The 21,754-nt window shown below is 55.4% G+C and overlaps 1 protein-coding gene across 2 annotated transcripts in view; it reads right to left on the minus strand.

Moving 5' to 3' along the window:
- Nucleotides 1-1,484: 1,484 nt before the first annotated feature.
- LOC116955984 (SNF-related serine/threonine-protein kinase-like) overlaps nucleotides 1,485-21,754 on the minus strand; it is a 60,605-nt gene continuing 40,335 nt past the window's right edge. For both annotated transcript variants that reach the window (XM_032977370.2, XM_076053913.1), the window contains exon 7: nucleotides 1,485-21,422. In XM_032977370.2, coding sequence (XP_032833261.2) covers nucleotides 20,069-21,422 — 1,354 coding nt within the window. In that variant the 3' untranslated portion in view covers nucleotides 1,485-20,068. The remainder of the gene's footprint in view (nucleotides 21,423-21,754) is intronic.

The following is a 21,754-nucleotide window of genomic DNA, read 5'->3' on the forward strand; positions in this document are numbered from 1 at the left end:
GTGGTCTCCACTCTGACATCTATTTGGTGGTCTCTATTCTGACATCTATTTGGTGGTCTCTACTCTGACATCTATTTGGTGGTCTCTACTCTGACATCTATTTGGTGGTCTCTACTCTGACACCCATTTGGTGGTCACCACTCTGACATCTATTTGGTGATTTCTACTCTGACATCTATTTGGTGATCTCTACTCTGACATCTATTTGGTGGTCTCTACTCTGACATCTATTTGGTGGTTTCTACTTGACATCTATTTGGTGGTCTCCACTCTGACATCTATTTGGTGGTCTCTACTCTGACATCTATTTGGTGGTCACCACTCTGACATATATTTGGTGGTCTCCACTCTGACATCTATTTGGTGGTCTCTACTCTGACATCTATTTGGTGGTCACCACTCTGACATCTATTTGGTGGTCACCACTCTGACATCTATTTGGTGGTCTCTACTCTGACATCTATTTGGTGGTCACCACTCTGACATCTATTTGGTGGTCTCTACTCTGACATCTATTTGGTGGTCTCCACTTTGACATCTATTTGGTGGTCTCTACTCTGACATCTATTTGGTGGTCTCTACTCTGACATCTATTTGGTGGTCACCACTCTGACATCTATTTGGTGGTCACCACTCTGACATCTATTTGGTGGTCTCCACTCTGACATCTATTTGGTGGTCTCTACTCTGACATCTATTTGGTGGTCACCACTCTGACATCTATTTGGTGGTCTCTACTCTGACATCTATTTGGTGGTCTCCACTCTGACATCTATTTGGTGGTCTCTACTCTGACATCTATTTGGTGGTCTCTTCTCTGACATCTATTTGGTGGTCTCTACTCTGACATCTATTTGGTGGTCTCCACTCTGACATCTATTTGGTGGTCTCTACTCTGACATCTATTTGGTGGTCACCACTCTGACATCTATTTGGTGGTCTCCACTCTGACATCTATTTGGTGGTCTCTACTCTGACATCTATTTGGTGGTCACCACTCTGACATCTATTTGGTGGTCTCCACTCTGACATCTATTTGGTGGTCTCCACTCTGACATCTATTTGTGGATCTCCACTCTGACATCTATTTGGTGGTCTCCACTCTGACATCTATTTGGTGGTCTCCACTCTGACATCTATTTTGGTCAGAGCAGAGGCAACCAAAATAAAAATCGGTGCCAAAACAAATCGTCACCTTTCCTCACCAAGAAAGCAAGGCAATGAAGCACACCGGTATAGCCACACATTATTTCCGTATTCACGACTCTGTATTACTCCGCTCGTTTACCCGGAAGAGCCTCACAGAGGTCTCATGCCAAGATGTTCAGGCCCCCCCCCCCACTGGCTAATCTCAGTGGGCGGCGCAAGGTACCCAATGCAGTGGGCAGACGACCATCAACTTAGCGGCCAGACACCGTACCGGACGTTGAACTTATTTCGCACCGCACGTAGCCGACCATCAAAGCACGCCAGAGAACACTTGATAAAGGGGATTTATTTTATTTTGGTCCATTGGGTACAGCCACATGTTACGTTTTTTTCAGTTTTTGACAAAAGTTACAAGTTAGAGTATAATCTGGTTACACTTCACCCTCGCAGTGGAGGGGGCCCGTCAGACCACAGTTAAAATGCAATCACACCACATCCATCCTCACTCGGGGTACACAGCACAGGTATAGTATAGGTTTCACGACACACACCGTACACATGTATATTGCACCGTCCACCTATAGCAAACCACGGCATTATTCTAAACTACAAAAAAAAAAGTTACCAAGACTGCCGCGGGTTACCCAAATATATATATTTTTGGACACCTTGCGTGTGACGATCACCCTTGATGTTGAGTTGTTGTTGTTGTTATTGTTGTTGTTGTTGGCACTGGCCACGGGATGGCGGGGGGGGGGCGGGTGAATTTCCATGCCGGATCGTCGGCGCCGATACCGACGTTCGCTCTGTGGAGACGGCAAACATTGTCTTAGCAAGATAAGAAATCGCAAATATATATATTTTTTTTACTCAATAGAGTGGTAAACATGCTAGGATGGTCCATACCGTTTCTTTAATCGTCATTGTTTTTTTTCGCTCCCATAGTTCCGGTATAACCGCATGAAACAAAACGGTTAACGGGGGGGTTTTTCTTCTTCTTTTTTTGCCGCAAGTACAGAAACGTCTCGCGATCAAGCGCGAACAAAAACAAAATAGTGATTGCGTTTTGTCCGACTGAGAAACAAACGAGGGGGTGTGGGTGGTGGTGGCGGCAAAACTTTACCCACGCGGTGATGGGGCAGGCGACACGCCAATTCGGCGCCGCGCGTTCCGCTTTTGGCGTTCAACTGGTGAACGATGGCCGCGTTCCTGACTTTGAGAGCTGGGCGAACGATCACGAAAGCGGGTTTCGTTCGACGATAACCCCACCACCACCACCACCACTCGGGGTTCGTGATCGAGTGTCGAGTGAATAGTCCGGTCGGCGCCTCGCCTTCCGAACTGTGGGCTCGAACGCGCTCGGGGATGATCTCGCCAGGCTAGACTACCCCAGACGGCTTGCCGGAGAATCGCGCACCGCGCGTCGTGATGGCATCGAGTCGTGAGAGCAGAAATCCGGTTGCCCGCCACTCGCGCTATTGGGACGATTGGCCGGGAAATCGGATTCATTAAACGCTCACAAGGAACTGAATGCCGCACACCCTGGGCTCATGAGTGGCGCAACACATCACACCGATGCGGTGACCCACACGGGTCAGAATATCACACACTACACTTCTTGATAAAAAATAATAATAATCATCATTGCATCGATAGGCCACTCGCATGCCTGAGCAAGTCACAGCGCCTTACAATCACCTCTCATCTCGACCATTCGAAGGACACCAACCAGGTGACTCTGCACGTGGCCTGCTCCTGTGCAGAATCCCAATTGAGTCATTTGGGGGGGGGGGAGTGAAGGGGGTCGTCGATTTTCTGTTTTTAAAACCTGGAAAGTTTGGACCGTGACTTCCGCGCCAACGCAATGGCCTCCTCTTGTCGAATGACGTCCAGGAAATCTTTAACGTCCACCGTGGAGGCGGCCTGCGCCGTGCATTACGCCTCAGGCCCACACCACGGTGGCAGCCGGGGTGGATTGCCCATCTCGAATCGCGGACGTCCGCACCGAGCGGCGAACGCGCTACCGCCGGCGCCCACCACGTCAGAATTATACTGGCACACCAAATCCCCGGCGCGCAGACGTCTCATCGCCTGAAGCCCATTGGAGGTTTAAACCTCTATGGAGTTGAAGCCCATTGAGGTTCAAACCGGTTTCTCACCGGAGTGTTTTTTTCTTCTCTCATACTGTTACCGGTTATGTGGGGGGGGGGGAGCGGTCGTGGAGTGGTTAGCGCGCCACGCTGCAAACCCGGCGACCCGAGTTCGATTCCCGCTCACGGCCACCAACACCGGTGACGATTACCTGAACCGGTTCTGCCCCCCCCTGGGTCGATTCCGCCATAAATGGGTATTGTACCTGGTGCGGTGTATAAAGCATCAGCACTGTGGAGACAAAGGCGGCCGGGCGCCGTAACCGTCCATCCACACCCTCGTGTGCCCGCCTTCATCGATGCTGCTCGCTAACAGCACTTGCCCTAACAGTCTGTTGAAGTCCATTCGGGGACTCCGCCGGTCATGGCAATTCAACGCGATGTTAACCGGCGAAACTTAATTGAAAGAAACGCGCGAAATTGCTGCCGATACCACTGCTGCCCGCGGTCTTCGTGGAACGATGGATCGATCGATCGATCTCGGCCCGTGTCTCAAGACAGAAGCAATCAATCACCACCCCACCCCACCCCCACCACCCACCCCACCAACCCAAACCCCGGAGTCACGCGGTGAAAAGGATTCGGCAATGATGCTGGCATTGTCCTTCCCTCCCGCTCCCTCTACCCCTGCTCGCACCACGAACTCGCGAGTCCGAGATTGTCTCTGGGACCAGGGGGGGAGGGGGGGCGCGGGGGGAGGCGGAAGGTCGGCAAGCTGCGGCTCCGGAATCGCATGCGGCTCTTTGAGGACTGCTTCGGGACCGTTTATTTATTCAGGACCCGCGTCGTATTCACACGAGACCACGAGACGGCGCGCGTCTTGAAATATTGATTTTTGTTCTTTTTTGGGCAAAGAGGGGGGGGGGGGTGTTTTTTTTTATTTTCGCTGCCGACCACCCACCCGCCCCCCACCCCGGTCTGGAATAAATCACCGCGGCTTTGCTCACGCAACCATTCACCCCCATTCATTGCTCGCGGTGTAACCAACCGCACCCGCTACCGTGTGTACGGTTGAAAGACGCTGCCTGTTCTCGCCACAACAACGCGGTGACGATTTCTTTTGATCTCTCTCTCTCTCTACGGTGCGTTTTCTGGTTCCCCCCCCCGCCCCCCCACCGACATTTCTCAGTTCAGTTCCTGAACAAGGCCTCCCACCCCCCCCCCCCCCAGCGAAACATCGGACATCGCGCCAAACAACGCTCGCAGCCACACGGAGCAGCGCCGCCGCCGCCGCCGCGAACACCTACGCGGTGATAATGCGGTACGGCTATCGCGTCGACACAATTGTGTTGAGTGCCCGATATTGCAAAGCGCTGGTGCTATTGGAAACATCGCGCTGTTGCTACTTGCCCTTGACAGCCACGGCAGGGGGGGAGTTGGGGTGAGGGGCGGCTAGATTAGGAGTCGGGCAACCAAAATAATGAGAGACATTATTATTATTTTTTTAATTCGATATTTACAAAAATTGTCAACCGTTCACCGTGGCGAATAGCGAGACGGTCGCTTCCTTAGTAAATCACGTGTCACGAAGCAGTCCTTAAAGAGAGTCGCAAGCCGATCCAGAGCCGCAGGTTGCCGACCCCTGGGCTCGAGCAATCGGTAGCATCAGTGGACTCTCTCTGTTGAGGGGTTATCAGTCAATTGCCACACTGCAACCATCCCAGCTGTGCTCTAGTACGCCTATTTTTTTTCTTCCCACTGGCACATCCGAGCCGAGCCAGCGCAGGGCCAGCACAGCACGGGTGGTTTTCCACTGGCAGTTTTGCCGAGCCATGCCAGAACCCAACACGTGATTCATTTGCTGCCCCTCACAGAAAGACGTCCGAATCTGGCTCGGGGCCAAGCAGGGCCAGGAGGTGGGGCGGGGTGGGGCAAATGACACGCCCTTTTGCGTGTGACGTCAGAGAGTACGTCACACTACGTCATCAGTCATCAGCACGGCTGGACTGCGGTAGGGAGGTAAAGAAAACAACCAGCATTACGACTCCACGTAGAGGCAGGTTCACAGCGTCCGCTTGTCATCAGCATCACGATGGCACTGAGCGGCCATGCCCATGTGGGTGGCGTTCTCTGTATCTCGCCTTGGCAAAGTACTCATCCGTGATCAAGGAGCAGTGATGTCGCCTACTAGTGATTAATAATAATTATACATCGTCTTTGCATTCGTTGGGTGCTTAAATGCCTCCGTATCTGAAAGCGCCTCGACTCAACCACTCCCAATGGTCTGCTGCAGCCAGGTACCCCCCTAGTGGCAGCTGTCCCTGTGCGTCTCAAGGTGTATACGCAGCACCGGTCTGCATGTGGGTGTTGGTCTACCAGTACGGGGTGGGGGTGGTGGTGGTGGTGGGGGTGTCACATCGTGCTTTTTTTCTCCAAAACAATAAGCGCGTTTGCCAGTAATCCATCACGTTCGGCGAATTTTGACCACGACGCCGGTACACGCACAGAGGTGGCCCGGTTCTCCTCCTCCTCCTCCGTCGTCTCCTCCCTTCGCGGCAGTTCAAGACAAAGGCCGCGGCCAGGGCTTGTTCAAATCGTAGCCCCACCTCCCTGCAGCCAGCAGTGGAGTGGGGCTCACCAGCAGTCAGTGCAGACGGTCGGCAGCACGAACTTGCGGGGCAGCGTGCAAGGGGCGGCTCTTTGGGGGGGGGGCAGGGGGGGCTGCAGCACGACTCTTGAAATTCGAAGAACAAAAAATGGCTCTTGTTATTTTCGTTGCCGACACCTGACCGTGGAAGTCCAGTTCACCATGGGAGTCCAGTTTACCATGGGAGTCCAGTTCACCATGGGAGTCCAGTTCACCATGGGAGTTCAGTTCACCATGGAAGTTCAGTTCATCCATGGAAGTCCCGTTTACCATGGGAGTCCAGTTCACCATGGGAGTCCAGTTCACCATGGGAGTCCAGTCCAGTTTGCCATGGAAGTCCAGTTTACCATGGGAGTCCAGTTCACCATGGGAGTCCAGTTCACCATGGGAGTCCAGTTCACTATGGGAGTCCAGTTTCCAATGGAAGTCCAGTTCACCACGGGAGTCCAGTTCACCATGGAAGTCCAGTTTACCATGGGAGTCCAGTTCACCATGGGAATCCAGTTCACCATGGAAGTTCAGTTCATCCATGGAAGTCCAGTTCACCATGGGAGTCCAGTTCACCATGGGAGTCCAGTCCAGTTTGCCATGGAAGTCCAGTTTACCATGGGAGTCCAGTTTACCATGGGAGTCCAGTTCACCATGGGAGTCCAGTTCACCATGGGAGTCCAGTTTCCAATGGAAGTCCAGTTCACCATGGGAGTCCAGTTTACCATGGAAGTCCAGTTCACCATGGGAGTCCAGTTCACCATGGGAGTCCAGTTTACCATAGAAGTTCAGATTACCATGGGAGTCCAGTTCATCATGGGAGTCTAGTTCACCATGGAAGTCCAGTTCACCATGGAAGTCCAGTTCACCATGGGAGTCCAGTTCACCATGGAAGTCCAGTTCACCATGGGAGTCCAGTTTACCATGGAAGTCCAGTTCACCATGGGAGTCCAGTTCACCACGGGAATCCAGTTCACCACGGGAGTCCAGTTTACAATAGAAGTCCAGTTCACCATGGGAGTCCAGTTTACCATAGAAGTTCAGTTTACCATGGGAGTTAAGTTCATCATGGAAGTCCATTTCACCATGGGAGTCCAGTTTACCATGGGAGTCCAGTTTACCATGGGAGTCCAGTTCACCATGGGAGTCCAGTTCACCATGGGAATCCATTTCACCACGGGAGTCCAGTTCACCATGGGAGTCAAGTTTACCATGGGAGTCCAGTTTACCAAGGGCAGGGGTCGGCATCCTGCGAGACCACCGTATTCACAATACAGTGCATTGCAGCTCTTGAAATAGTGAGTTGGGTAGTTTTTTTGTTACCGAATTAAAAAAAAATGGCTCTTTTTGTTATTTTGGTTACCGATCCCCGAGTTCGTCGATCGGTAGGTGGCGTGCGGTGGGGTGAGGTGCGTCTAACTCCTACCGCTTGCAAGATTGTGTGGCCACAGCATGGAAGAGTAGGCCAAGGACTTCGTTTGCGCCGTACGTAGCCAATCGCGCTATTCGGAGTTTGCGGGTGAAGGACAACAAACTGAACACGCGAAAAGCAGTTCTAAAGAAACGCATTTTCAATCTGCACGATTTAAAAGTGCATGGCTCCCCAGTGGCGTCCATAAATATCGGAAGGAAGAGCGTTCCAGGCGGCCGCAGAAGCGCGCCGTCAGAGCGCCGCGAGATGCGGTGACCGCCGCCTGTGTTCGGTGGCCCAGCGGAAAGCCGCTGCGAAAAAGCCCCTCAATATGGGAAACACATCTGGAGTGGCAGGTGAGCGACTGTAGGGCTGCGCCTTTAACGCGCATCTCGTTTAAAACCCCGCAGTATCTCCATGTGGTCTGGGACTGTTTTTTTGTGCCGCCTTGCACAAGCTTGGTAAATCGGACTCATAATCTTCTTTGGTTCTTTCGGTAAAGTCACGTAGAATGAGAATAAAATAATAAATTGATAAAATAAAATAACGCAATAAAATTCTCACGACGTTTCGGCCACAACATAAGCGGTCCTTCATCAGGTGAAGGGACGAGACTGTCTGGAGGACTGCGCTGGAGCGAGAATTTTATTGTGTTATTTTATTTTATCAATGTATTATTTTATTCTCATTCTACGTGACTTTACCGAAAGAACCAACGAAGATGAATCCTTGCAGTCACGAAAGCTTTAAATCGAAATCGGACTCTTAATAATTAAGTATCGTTGTACTTATTCATATTTGGCGACTGGCTTACCGTTCCCTCTGTTTTGCGCTCGGATTCGTGTTGTTTGTATTGTTTGCTGCTGTAACTTTGCCGACCCCGTGCTTAAACTGGACGTCTGTGGGAAAAAAGAGCTTCATAGCTCATCGGATTCATCCTGCAGTCTCAACAGACGATTCCGATTCTGTGAAGCGCATTCCTGCCAACCCCTTTATTGGTCACCCCGTGCCCCTTATAAATCTCAACGTTCATCCTACAAAGTCCCATCGCAAGGGAGCAACACAAACAAATGGATGAACAAACAAACAAACAAAACCTTGTTGCCCGTATTGAAACGGCTGTTACGCCGTACGGACCTGAAAACTCAATTTCCCTGTACAAGAATGCGGGCGAACCCCTGTGGGCTTGACAGCCATGGGGCCACGAAACTCATCCACGAGCAGTGAGCGAACGCTACGGCTGTGCCAATGCCCCGTGCAAGGGCAACGCTAAAAAAATACATGCGTTTCAATAACGTTTTCATACTTTTATTTATTATTGCGCTAGTTTAACCAGGAAAGCCTCGCCGACTTTCTCTTTTTCAGGGGGGGGGGGAGGTGGGGGTGGTGGTCCTGCCAAGTTTTCGCAGGAGGCGGAACGATCCGTGCAATCCGAAGAGTAATTTGCGGGGGATTTTTCTTTTTTAGAATTGCGATGTTGTTTTGGCCAACACCGGTTACACTGTGGTTGGGGTTTTCTTTTTTTTTTAGCTATGGGAGGAGGAAACCGGAGAACCCGGAGGAAACTCATACAGAACATGACGAGAGAGGGAGAGAGAAAGAGAGAGAGAGAGCACACAAACTCCACACCACAGAACGGCACCTGAGTCCGGAATCGACAACCCACCCCCCCCACAGGCCCTTTCTCGCTGAGCCGCTGCCACCGCCAATTAGCGTGCGGCCGGAACATGAACCCACGAAGCCGACTCCACGGTCCGGCCAAACGCAATGCGGTAGCTGACCCAGGGCGCACACGGTGGTGGGGGGGGGGGGGGCAGAGTCAACGGGAGACGCGTTGCGGTGTCTTCGCAGCCGGCGGACATTCACGAAAATCCACGGGGGACAGCACGAGTGGTTTGGGTTTTGTTTTGTTTTTGGTTTCGAAAATAACGCGGGCAAGTGGCAGCCGGGATGCAATGCCCAATTTTTTTGCGTGTTTTTTTTTGTCTGCAGTCGGCGAGTTTCCCAAAAGCACCCCAACGCGTCCGTTGGCAGTCGACGCACGCCGCTCATTTCGGGCAAAATTGGAGGCTGCCGCAAGGCCCCAGCGTGGATTTACGTTTTCCTATTCCCCCTGCGAGATTATAGAGAGGGGGGTGGGGATAACTAAAGTTTGACGCGTGGGCAAATCTCAGCGAAGACTTTGCCGATTTCTTTCATTCCACTGCGCCTTCAATTGCTAACGATGTTTTAATTCGTTTGAAGGGGTTCGCGCAGAGTCGCGTCAGTGAGCACAGCATGACCGGCGGTGCGTGTCGTCGTGTCTGACTCCGTCCCAAAAATAACAACAAAAACGCCGAGGTACCCGGCGTTGTCTGCTGATGGCGACCGGAAATTAAAATTAAGGATGCTTCGGAAAATTGTTTTAACACTTATATGGGACTATCGTTTTTAATGTAAATAGAACGGTTAATACACGGTAACATGATAACAAATGTAATGTTAATAGCTTTAAAAAGTCAATGAGTCTCCACTTTTGATTTAAAGCTTTCGTGACTGCAGTGAGAATTTTATTGTTTTATAAATATTTTATTATTTTATTGTTTCCCTTCAACGTGACTTTACCGAAAGAACCAAGAATTTGAGTCTCCCACTTGTTCGCCATCGTTGTCAACACGTGGCCTGGAATCTTCTCCAGGCGGTCTCCAGAGCCCGGAGGCAGCAGCACATGTCACGTGGTGTTGTTGCAAATTCTCAGAAGTGTTAAAAATTTATTTTGAAGCACCCTGCTTCTATAGTTTTGGCAAAACTTACCACGCCGTGTCTCGCGCCCGCTACTTAAGACTCACGGTGGATTTTGTTGGGGTCGTTTCCACCGACGCAACTGATCTGGCCAGAGCTGTGCCACGACGTATCCACCTGCGCCCTCCACCACCCGACGCGGTCAAACAAATGGAACCGGCACCCGCTGCACCGGGGAGGTGGGTGGGGGGGAGGGCGTTTAACAATGCGATTCACTGCAGCATCACCCAGCGGTGAGCTGATGGACAATTCTCGCAACTATGTTGAGCAATTAACAAAAAAGGAGAAACGAAAACACTCAGATTTGCCAACAACAGTGGCCTCTAAAAAAGAAAAAAGAAACACTTGCATAACGGGAATCGAATTGGACAGTGGCTATTATTCTTGCCGCATAAAATTAGATACGATACAAATTCATTAGTTTGGCTGCGTCGGGTGGTGGAGGATTCTGGACGTCGAATGTTTGATCAGGTTATCACGCGGCCTCAACACACACACACAAAACTCAACCGTGAATCGTCGCTTTTGGCAGAGTGCAGGATGAGATGTTGCAGTTCGACTTGACGCCACACGTTCCGTATATGACACGAGCACTACCACGCACAGCTACAGGACAGCATAGAACCCCCCTCCGTGGCCTCTATAAACTATTAACTATTCTTATTTTACCAGGTAAGACCCACTGAACGATACGGCTCCTTTTTTAAGACGTGACCTGGCCACAAATGATAGCTCATCATCAAGTGGAAATGTATAGCAGCCAAAATATTCGAAACGCACATTGATTTTAAATGTGGAGGGAAAAACCGGACGACCATGGTGTGAGACAGAGAGAGAGAGACACACAAAATCCAAATATACAGCAGCAGGCATCAGGGTCGGGATCGAACCCACGACCTCCTGCATACCAGGCGATGGAGTTAACATCTCACCACCGTGGATCCAGGATCAATAGGCGAATACAAAAAAAATTAAGATTGTCACTTTCGACACTGGCGAATTCACATACATTCCCCTATTCGTACGAAGATGATTGTTGTTGTTTAATCGACATCACCATTACAATGATTTTCCATTGAAATATTAATGACATTGAGCTACTGCGCTGCGTGCCGCTGCAGTTGCACGCTATTCCACGCGATTCGAAACCGACACGACCCATCAATGAAGACACGTGAAGTACGGCACATGTTAAATATCCCATCGCCTACGTCTGGCCCCTCCGAAAGTGCCCTACTCCGCTATCATTATATTTGCACATTAAGTCCCATGTAAAAAGCACGGCGTAATAACACGGCACTGTGGAAGATGTCCCCATACGATTTAACAGTTCAAACATTTTGTTGACAAAATTGGCAATAGTAAGTGCTCTTCTAATTCATCACACGCACGCGCGCGCACCTGCATTGCTGCTCATTGATTGAAGCAAACACAGGTAAGGGCGGCAGAGAAGGGAGAGGAAGGGTGAGGGTTCACTTTAAATAAGTCTGGCGGTAGTGGGAGAGGGGGGGGGGGAGTCATGATGTTGTGCAGAGCGGACACAGAAGCGAAGCAGCCCACTGACCCTGTGGAGATGAACGAGGCAAGCCCTGGCACGCGGAGTTCAGGCAACAACCACAGGGGTTCTCATTTTGGGAAATTCCGAAAAGGTCATCCCGTTCCCCATTGCACCTTATGGGCATTCCGTTTGCCTTGATGGTCTATATGGGAATTCTATTTTCCATGATAATCTATGGACATTCTACTTGCGCCGTAGTCTTTTGGCATAACGTTTGCCGTTCTAGTCTATGGACATTCCCCGTGTCCCATAGAGTCTACCGAGAATTGTCCTCGCCCTGCCAATTCGTTGCGTTCTGCACACGTGCCCGGGTGCTGATGTGTGACCTCCCCAAGGCCTCCTGGATGCACAGAGGGGTCGGGGCGGGGGGTGGTGGGCACAAATCGGCGGCTTGGCATCGAAAAATGCACGGGCAGACTGTTGTTGTTGTTGTTTTTTACACGTAGAAAACGGCCAGCACGCACGTGGGAAGAAATGTACATATCTCCAAGCGGCATGTACGAAGCGCCCGACGATGGCGACAATTGGGGTTTCACTTTAATTTGGGCGGTGGTACGGAAACATCTAAACGGCCGCTCTCGTCCGTTTTTGTGTTCTGCGGGATTGGAGGGATTCACAAACGGAAACAGTTCGGGTTGGATTAGCCACGCGTGTCACCCGAATCGGGGCCGCGGCTCCCGTTAACCGTGCGGCCAGATCGGACTCAGCTCGCTTGCGAGTGCCGCTCTGCGTCAACCAGGTGGGGGGGGGGGGGGGGGGGGGGGCGGAGATGGGGGGTGGGGGGCCGCGCTCGCCTCGCACGCGGCACCCACAGGGAGCGTCTCACCACCAGCTGAAAAGAACTAAAACTAAACTTTGTATTTTATCACAAAAACTAAACGAAACTTTGTTTTATTTTACCGGGTAAAGCCCACGGAGATATATAGCTTCTTTTCAGAAGCCACCTGGTTATCGCGAATGACAGCTCAACGAAAGTGACTTCTCACCTTAGCAGCCAAATACTTTAAACGTGCGACGTTGATTCTAAATTTGGAGGGAACGAACGCAGGACCCCGGAGAAGAATCCACGCGACTACGGGAAAAGACAGAGAGAGAGAGACACCGCAAACTCCGAATACACAGCAGGCGTCCGGGTCGGGATCGAATCCACGACCTCCTGCATACCAGGCGAGGTAGTCAACATCTCCTAGCCACCGCGACTTTGCCGTCGAGTGACCGCCGACTCGAAAGGGTCGAGAGAAAATTACGGCCAAGCGGAACGGCCAGTAACTTTTCGAGCTGGTGGCCTGGACTCTTAAGGGCGAGAGAGATTGCGCGTCTCAGCGAGCGTCGTTAGACCGGCTGGCTCTCCCCTCCCCCCACCCCCACCACCACCACCGAGGCCGGCGCTCAACATTTCTCGCCATCGACAAATCCCAAGTCACGCGGCAAATCCACACCCCGGCGGATCGACCTCGACCCGCCCCCCGCTACCCACCCACCGCCATCTCTTAACGGTGCGACGCACGGGGGACATCGCGGGGCTCCCCCGCCTCTGCCTCGCGTCTCTCCGCGAGGCGGTAAAGCAGCACGACGCCAGAGACGATCCGCGCCGGGTGGAACGGGGAGGGGAGGGGGGGGGGCTTTTCAGGACGTCGCCCCGGTCGGCTCCACACGGGGCGAGCGAAGAGCCGGTGGGGAGGGGGGGGGTGCGCGTGGTTCACGTCCCGCCCGTAGTTAGGCAACGCGCGGGGGTATGACACGGGTCCGAGGCTGAATTCACCAACACTTGTCACCTTCCGCTCAACCCGCACCCCCACCCACCCGCCCACCAACCAACCACGAAGTTCCATCGGTGAAGACTCGCGCACGACGGTCACCCGACGCGATCGTCTTGCGGCGCTGGAGCGCACGGGGTGGCGCGGGGAAGGGGGAGGGGGGGTTGAGGGAGCGCCGCTCCGGTGTCCGTGGTGCTGAGCGGCTCGCTACTGGACACGCCGAGGTGACGCCCAGCGGAGCCCCCCACAGCTCACCCCCCCCCCGCCCCCCCCCCTACACTGCACCCGGCGGGGGTGGGGAGGGTCCACAGCTCCCACGCCGCCGCTCACAGCTGAGTGCAATTACGAAGACATTTATAAAAGTAGTTTGTTTTTTTACACAAAGACAAAGATTCCCCCCCCTCCCACCCCGTATAACCTTAACAGACTGTTGGGGCAAGTGGTGTTAGCGAGTAGCACCTATGAAGGCCGGCACTGTGGCACACGAGGGGGTGGGGGGTGGCGATGTTTACTACACACCGCACCAGGTACTCATTTGAGGCCGAGTCGAACTAGCGGATGTCCCGGGACCGGACACCGGTGTTGGCCGTGAGCGGGAATCGAACTCGGGTCGCCGGGTTCGTAGCGCTACGCTAACCGCTGCACCACCGCTCCCCGCACAAAGACAAAGATCCCTCGTATAGCCCGAACAGACTGTTGGGGCAAGTGCTGTTAGCCAGCACCTATGCCGGCCTTCATAGGTGCTCGTTTCCCACTCAACAACAACCTCCATTCGCCACTAAGTGGCGGTGACGTCACCACGACGCTTGTGCCAGGCTATGTGCACCTTGAGGCCACGTGGAGTGTCGAACGCCCGCTGGCAGGAGGTAACGGGGCAGACCCAGGTGCCACGGGTCGACTGACTGAGATGGCTGGCTGATGCACCACCTGTGCCCCTTACTGTGCCAACCTGCTGTGCTTTACCCACCCGGCGCTCCGCTCGTTGTTGTGAGCGTCGCTCCTCCGCCCTCCGTTGTTGTTGGAGGGCGACTGCATCCAACTGCCCAGTAGCGTCCTTAACGAGCCTCCTCCACAGAGGCCGATCTTGACACCGCTGGTACCAGTCATCGGCAAGTCCACTCAGCTCCACGTCCTCCTGTACCACATCACTCCATCTCTTCTCTAGCACGTGCCGCACCCGTTTAGCCCCATCGATCCGGCCGAACAAAAATGGTTTCGGCATGCGGTGGCTGGGCATGCGGGCTACATGACCCAGCCAACGCAGCCTTGCCTGCCGGAGGAGCTCACCGATGGGACCTTGCCCAGATCTTTCAAGGATTTGTGAGCTCCTCACACAATCCAGCCTGGTTAAACCCAGGATGGATCGTAGGCAGGCTAGCCAAGATGTTTATAACCGGCGAAGATGTTCCATTAAAGGGGTCCACGTTTCGCAAGCGTAGAGAAGGGAAGGAATGACCGTGGCCGAGAAGACCTGAAGCTTAGTGCGGAACGACAGACCAGGTAGCTTCCACACAGCGTTACGCAACCGATGAAAAGATATTGCCGCTCGACTGATTCGGAGTGAGACCTCTGCTGTTAAACTGGAACCGGTCATAAGCAGACTGAACAGGTATGGGAAACTCTCCACTCTCTCCACAACTGCCCCATCACCGATTGGGAGTTGTGGGGGTGGAGTGTCCGATGGTACAAAATACCCAGGCAGGTGCTTAGTTTTGGTGGGGCTGATGGTAAGGCCCCATCTCTTAGTGGCACGCTCCAGTCTCAGCAGCAGCGTCTCCAACTCCTCCTCTGAATGAGCAGCTATTACCAAATCATCGGCATACATAACACACTCGCACACACGCACTTTGTGGAGGGGAGGGGGGGGCGGTAAACACACGTGTAAACGTCGCTGGCGTTACCCGCGTCCCGTGCCCCACAGATGACGCACGACGGACACGCATCGTCCGAAGAGGTGGGATCACCGACGAGGTGGGATCACCGACGAACGGTTCTCAACGTCAGTTGACTTTATTGCTGTGCCGCCACACACCGGGTTGGCGGAGCACGAGGAGGACGGGCACGAGTTGATAAAATAGTGCACTTGCGAAGTGTGAACGCGCGCGTGGAGGATGACGCTTCCAACGTTGGCCCACATCGGCACGTCAAGTAAAACATACCACGGGGAACGCTGGTGTCTGTCCCCCACACCCCCCCCCCCCTCTGCTGTTATTGATATTACGCTCCGAATTATGCCCGTTTGGCCCAGGATAGCCTCAGCGAGTCTCAAGACTCCCATTTCGCGAGGGTCCTGCTGCGTTTTTGCGGAAGGGATGGGTGGCGATGCTGCTGCTGCCGCCGCCGCCGCCGTGTGTAATCACAAATGAGTAATGCTACCAGTATTTTTCTTTCAGCATTGAGATTGTTTGGCCAATATCAGTTACATCGTTATTATTTTACTCTCTCATAGCTATGGGAAGAAACCAGGGAACCCCGGAGGAAAACCCCACGCAGACCATACATACGTTCATAAACAGGGGCGGAGCCAGGATTTGGACTTTGGGGGGGGCTAACTTCAATATTCTGAGATATCCAGTGTTTATGTTTTTCAATGGGCGCCACAAATGTATAAAACACATTTTATTGGATTTAGACTCGGAGTTTATTAATAGGTCAGAGCTGCCGATGTGGCAAATAAGTTCGATAATTTCGCAAGGTTGCCGCTCAAGCAGCTAACAGGGCAGCACAAGGTGGCAGCCTGCAGGGCAGCACAAGGTGGCAGCCTGCAGGGCAGCACACAAGGTGGCAGCACAAGGTGGCAGCCTGCAGGGCAGCACGAGGTGGCAGCCTGCAGGGCAGCACACAAGGTGGCAGCCTGCAGGGCAGCACAAGGTGGCAGCCTGCAGGGCAGCACGAGGTGGCAGCCTGCAGGGCAGCACACAAGGTGGCAGCCTGCAGGGCAGCACAAGGTGGCAGCCTGCAGGGCAGCACAAGGTGGCAGCCTGCAGCATTTTGCAGCAGCTGGATATCCGGTTATCCAGATTACCGACTTTCCCAAAATTTCAGGGGGGGCTAAACCCCCCCCCCAGCCCCCCTGTGGCTCTGCCCCTGTTCATAAACTGCTTGTTGTTGTGTCGAGTTTGTTCCCCTCGTCCGATTAGCACGGTTGGCTACGTACGGTGCGAAATTATTTCAACGTACGCGGTGCCGTGCGTTCCAGTCGGGTATCCGCGACGGCCGCCACCAATTTCCGGGCCAGAAATCAAGCTCCGCTGTATTCCCTCGTTATCCACGAACTCATCGCAGGCAGTCCCCGCTGACTTTTTGGCTATCCGCTGATCGCATCTGGAAGTCTACTCCGCGACTGCATCTCGAGCGAGAGAGAGAGAAGTAATGAGATGAAGTGATGAGAGAGGATGTCGAGAGAGGATGTTACGAGAGAAAGTGATGATGCGCAGCATTTAACAAATATTTTATTTTACTTTGATCATTAATTGTATTTACTTGATGTTTATTGGAACCAATTTATACTCTTTTGTGTTGTGATCATCTCCATCTATTTAATAGCTTACTTATGTATTTATTTCAGGTTAAATTGCCGTGGTTCAATGTCGTTACGCTCGGAATTTGCTATTCGCGAGCACCTCTGGAACGTATCGCCCCGCGAATAACGAAGGGAATCTTGTCATCCCTCTTAAAGCCTCACCTGTACGCTCAGTCTCTCCCTCTTCCCTTCCCCTCGCCCATCCACTCCTTCCCGTCCCTCCCCTACAGCCATTTCGTGACCCCCGCCCTCCCCAAGTACCTCTCTATCGCTGCCACTCATTCCGCAATGCTTGCACGGCCCCTGGCACCAGAAATCATTCTTTTACGATGGCGGGGTTTTTTTTTTAAATCGCCTTAAGCGCCTTGAGCTGAGGCGCTCTGTAAATGTAAAGCGAGATAAGAATAACCTCTCTCCGATTAACACTCGCCCCCTCCCCACGCGTTCACGTGTACGCATTCACGTGCACGCGTTCACGTCCACGGTCCACGCATCCACATGCACGCGTTCACGTGCACGCTGCAGATGTGAATGGGAGGGCACATATTTTCCACGCGTAAATATCAGCGCTCGGGGGTGGGAGGGGGGGGGCGCACGTGCTGCCCGGTGACGGCGGTCGCAATGCCCGGTAGGAAAGTGAACGGTGATTGTTCATTTACGAAGAGACTGTTCTTGCCACGGCGATGTGGGATTTGTTTGAAGCACCAACTCGACGCCACCTGCGGAGGAGCGCATTGGACAAAGTTTGGCGAGTAAGGAGGGCACCACGACTGTTTGAACGCAACGCGAACTGAACAATCTGATAAATCGCCGGCGTACGTACGGGCAGCAGCGAATATAACCGCAACACCGCTGTCCACCCCACGACCAGCGCCCACTCACTACCAGCGCCCACTCACTACCAGCGCCCACTCACTACCAGCGACCACTCACTACCAGCACCCACTCACTACCAGCGACCACTCACTACCAGCACCCACTCACTACCAGCGACCACTCACTACCAGCGCCCACTCACTACCAGCGCCCACTCACTACCAGCGACCACTCACTACCAGCGCCCACTCACTACCAGCGACCACTCACGATCAGCGCCCACTCACTACCAGCGCCCACTCACTACCAGCGCCCACTCACTACCAGCGACCACTCACTACCAGCGCCCACTCACTACCAGCGCCCACTCACTACCAGCGACCACTCACGATCAGCGCCCACTCACTACCAGCGCCCACTCACTACCAGCGCCCACTCACTACCAGCGACCACTCACTACCAGCGCCCACTCACAACCAGCGACCACTCACTACCAGCGCCCACTCACTACCAGCGCCCACTCACTACCAGCGCCCACTCACTACCAGCGACCACTCACTACCAGCACCCACTCACTACCAGCGACCACTCACTACCAGCGCCCACTCACTACCAGCGACCACTCACTACCAGCACCCACTCACTACCAGCGACCACTCACTACCAGCGCCCACTCACTACCAGCGCCCACTCACTACCAGCGACCACTCACGATCAGCGCCCACTCACTACCAGTGCCCACTCACTACCAGCGACCACTCACTACCAGCGCCCACTCACTACCAGCGACCACTCACTACCAGCGACCACTCACAACCAGCGCCCACTCACTACCAGCGCCCACTCACTACCAGCGACCACTCACTACCAGCGCCCACTCACTACCAGCGCCCACTCACTACCAGCGACCACTCACTACCAGCGACCACTCACTACCAGCAACCACTCACGATCAGCGCCCACTCACTACCAGCGACCACTCACGATCAGCGCCCACTCACTACCAGCGCCCACTCACTACCAGCGCCCACTCACTACCAGCGACCACTCACTACCAGCGACCACTCACTACCAGCGCCCACTCACTACCAGCGCCCACTCACTACCAGCGACCACTCACTACCAGCGACCACTCACTACCGGCACCCTCTGACTACCAGCGCCTACCCAGGTGGCACCGATGTCCGACGTTCCACCCCCACGCGCTGGCAGCTTCTTAAGGAACTGCAGAAGGTTTCCAAACGTGCAATTCCGCAGCGTGCCCCGCCAACCCACCCCACGTTCGGAACGGGTCACTATGCTGGGAGTGCACCACCTTCTGTCAGACCACCTCCAGGGACCTCTTGACCCGCACTCGGAGGGCCTGGCGGTAGGGGTCGCCGTGCCCTGGACGTGTGCTGCTAACGAGGTCACCGCCCGGCACGCACGTCGCCGGTGGCGGCAGTGGGTGGGGAGCGGTGGTGTAGCGGTTGGCGCACCGCGCCACGAACTCGGCGACCCGAGTTCGATTCCCGCCCACTGCCGCCAACACCGGTGACGATCTGCCCTGGGCCTCGCTTAGGTCGACTAAGCCTTGAAACAAATACCTTGTGTGATGTGTTAAATATCTGCACGAGGGAGACAAAGGCGGCCGGGCATGGTGTTGGAAACCCACCTCATTGTGTGCTGCGCCGGCATTCAGAGGTGCTACTCGCTAACAGCACTTGCCCCAACAGTCTGTTAAGGCTACACGAGGGGATCTTTGTTTTGGTGGGTGGTAGTGGTGGTGGTTGGTTTAGATGCCTGTATTGGTGGTGGTGATGGTGGTGTTATGGGGAGTGGTAGTGTACTGGTCAATCGCTGCACTGAACCTACGGACCTGGCGACCCACGTTCGATTCCCGCTCATGATCAATAAACAGTGGTGAATATTTCAACCGGTGCTGGGCCTGGGCCTCCCCTGGGTCGACTCAGCTTTAAAATTAGTACCTGGTGCGGTGCGTCAGCATCGCCACTAGGGAGACAAAGGCTGGCCACCCACCCCCTCGTGTCCAATGTTGGCCTTTGTAGGTGCCCACTAACAGCACTTGCCCCAACACCCTGTATAGTCATTACGGGGGATCTTTGTCTTTCTGCCGAGTGCTGTCTCTCTGCATGTGTGTGTTATGTTGGTGCTGTTGTTGGGGTGAGAGTTGGGTGTAATGAGGTGTGTGTGTATGTGACGGCGAGTTGTTATTGCTGATAGAGGGGTGGGGATAGCAGTGGTGGCAGTATCGGGGGTGACGGTGACGCCTGTGCTGTTATTGACGGCAGTGATGATGATGATGGTGGTGGTGATATCTGGTTGCGGTAGTGGCACCACTGACGCCGCTATATGACATGGCAGTAGGGGACAGCGCCCGAGCTGTAAGCGCACTGCGCATCGGACGGGCAGGGCAGACCCTGGGGGCACGCGGCCTCGCACAGCACCGGCGTGGCCAGGGCCAGGCTGCGCGGGCTCCCCGCCAGGTCCAGGCCCGATAGGAGGCTGCAGGAGCCGCCCGCGGCCCCCGCGGGCCCCGCCGCGCCGTGCTGCAGGCCCCGCACCCACGTCAGCAGCTCCACGGCCTTGGCCACGAGGCCCGACGCGCCCTCGGGCCGCGGGGCCAAGGGCCGCCGGCTCTGCGCGAGCGGGCCCGACAGGCACAGGTTGAGCAGGCGGAAGCTGTCGAGCAGCTCGCTCACTTTGACGGGCCCCGGGGCCCGGCCGCCGTGGGCCTCCCCCGCGCGCAACGGCACGTCGAGGGGGGCGGTCCCCCGCGGCAGGTTCGCGCACGAGAGGCCCCGGGGCACGGGGCTCGCCCCGCGCACGCGCCCGCCCTTCCCTTCGGCCCCGTCCGAGGGGCCGCCCGCCATCGGCCCCTCGCCGTCGCCCGGAGCGCCCCTCCTCGTGGTGCCGCCGCCGCCGCCGCCGCCCGCCCCCGGCCGCGTGGCGGCGCCTCCCCGCGACGTGCCGGCGCCCCCGGGGTCCCGCTCCGTCGGGCCGCCCGGCCCGGGCGCGGAGGGCTGCAGGCCGCCGCCCTCGCCGCCGCCACCGCCGCCGCCGCCGGGCGGGGGACGGTCGTCGCGACGGTCCCCGTGCGTCCGCGCCAGCCCCGCGTCGCCGCCTTCGTCGGGCCGCCGCCGCCGCCAGCTCTCCGAGTCCTCGTCGCTCGTCTCCGAGCTGCTGCAGCTCGAGCCGCGGCCCTGGCTCGGAGGGCGCTGCCTGCGCGGGCGGTGCGGCGGGGCCTCCGACGGGGACGCCGCCGCCGCCGCCGTCGCCGCCGCCGCCGCCGCCGCCGCCGCGGCCTTCTTGGGGGGCTCCGGCGCGCCGTCCCTGTCGTCGTCCTCCGACTCGCCCTCCTCCTCGAAGATCTGGTTGAGCACCGGCGCGCTCTTGCGGGCCGTGAGCCGGCTGGTGAGCGAGGCCTTCTGCCGGAACACGACCTGCGCGGCGCCCGCGGCCGCCCGCTCCTCCCGCGCGGCCTCCTCGTCCTCCTCCCCCAGGGAGGACAGCGGGGGTTTGCTCCCCCGCGCCGGTTTCTCGGGCATCCGGGGCTCGCCCCTCCGGCCCTCGGGTCCCTTGTGGCCGGGGCCCTTGCACTTGGTGGAGCCGGCTCGAGGCATGGGGAGCGGCGGGACCACCCGCATGGACGGGAGATCCTCGACGTCCTCCACCTTGTCCAGCTTGGTCGGCCACGACTGCCTGCGGCGGAGGAACGGCGTGCGCCCAGGTCGTGTTATTATTGTCGTTGTCGTCACAATCTAGATTGAATGCTCGTTTCTCGACGCGTCGGGTTTGTTGTCCTTCCACCGCACCTCCGGTTAGCGCGGTGCAGAAGAGGTTCAACGTGCACGCGTACATCGCGACTCGTCGTTGATTTTGGGGCGAAGCCACGTAATGATCTCGGCAAATTCACGCCGTGATGGATTTGATGGTCACGGTGGTACCGATGGTGGTGGTGACGGTTTTGTTGGTCATGGCAGTTGCAATGGTAGTGACGATCGTGGTGGTAGTGGTGGTGGTGGTGGTGGTGC

This window comes from Petromyzon marinus, chromosome 63, assembly GCF_048934315.1.
Source record: "Petromyzon marinus isolate PM22_M1 ecotype Great Lakes invasive population chromosome 63, UKy_Petmar_22M1.pri1.0, whole genome shotgun sequence".
Classification (NCBI taxonomy): Eukaryota; Metazoa; Chordata; class Hyperoartia; order Petromyzontiformes; family Petromyzontidae; genus Petromyzon; species Petromyzon marinus.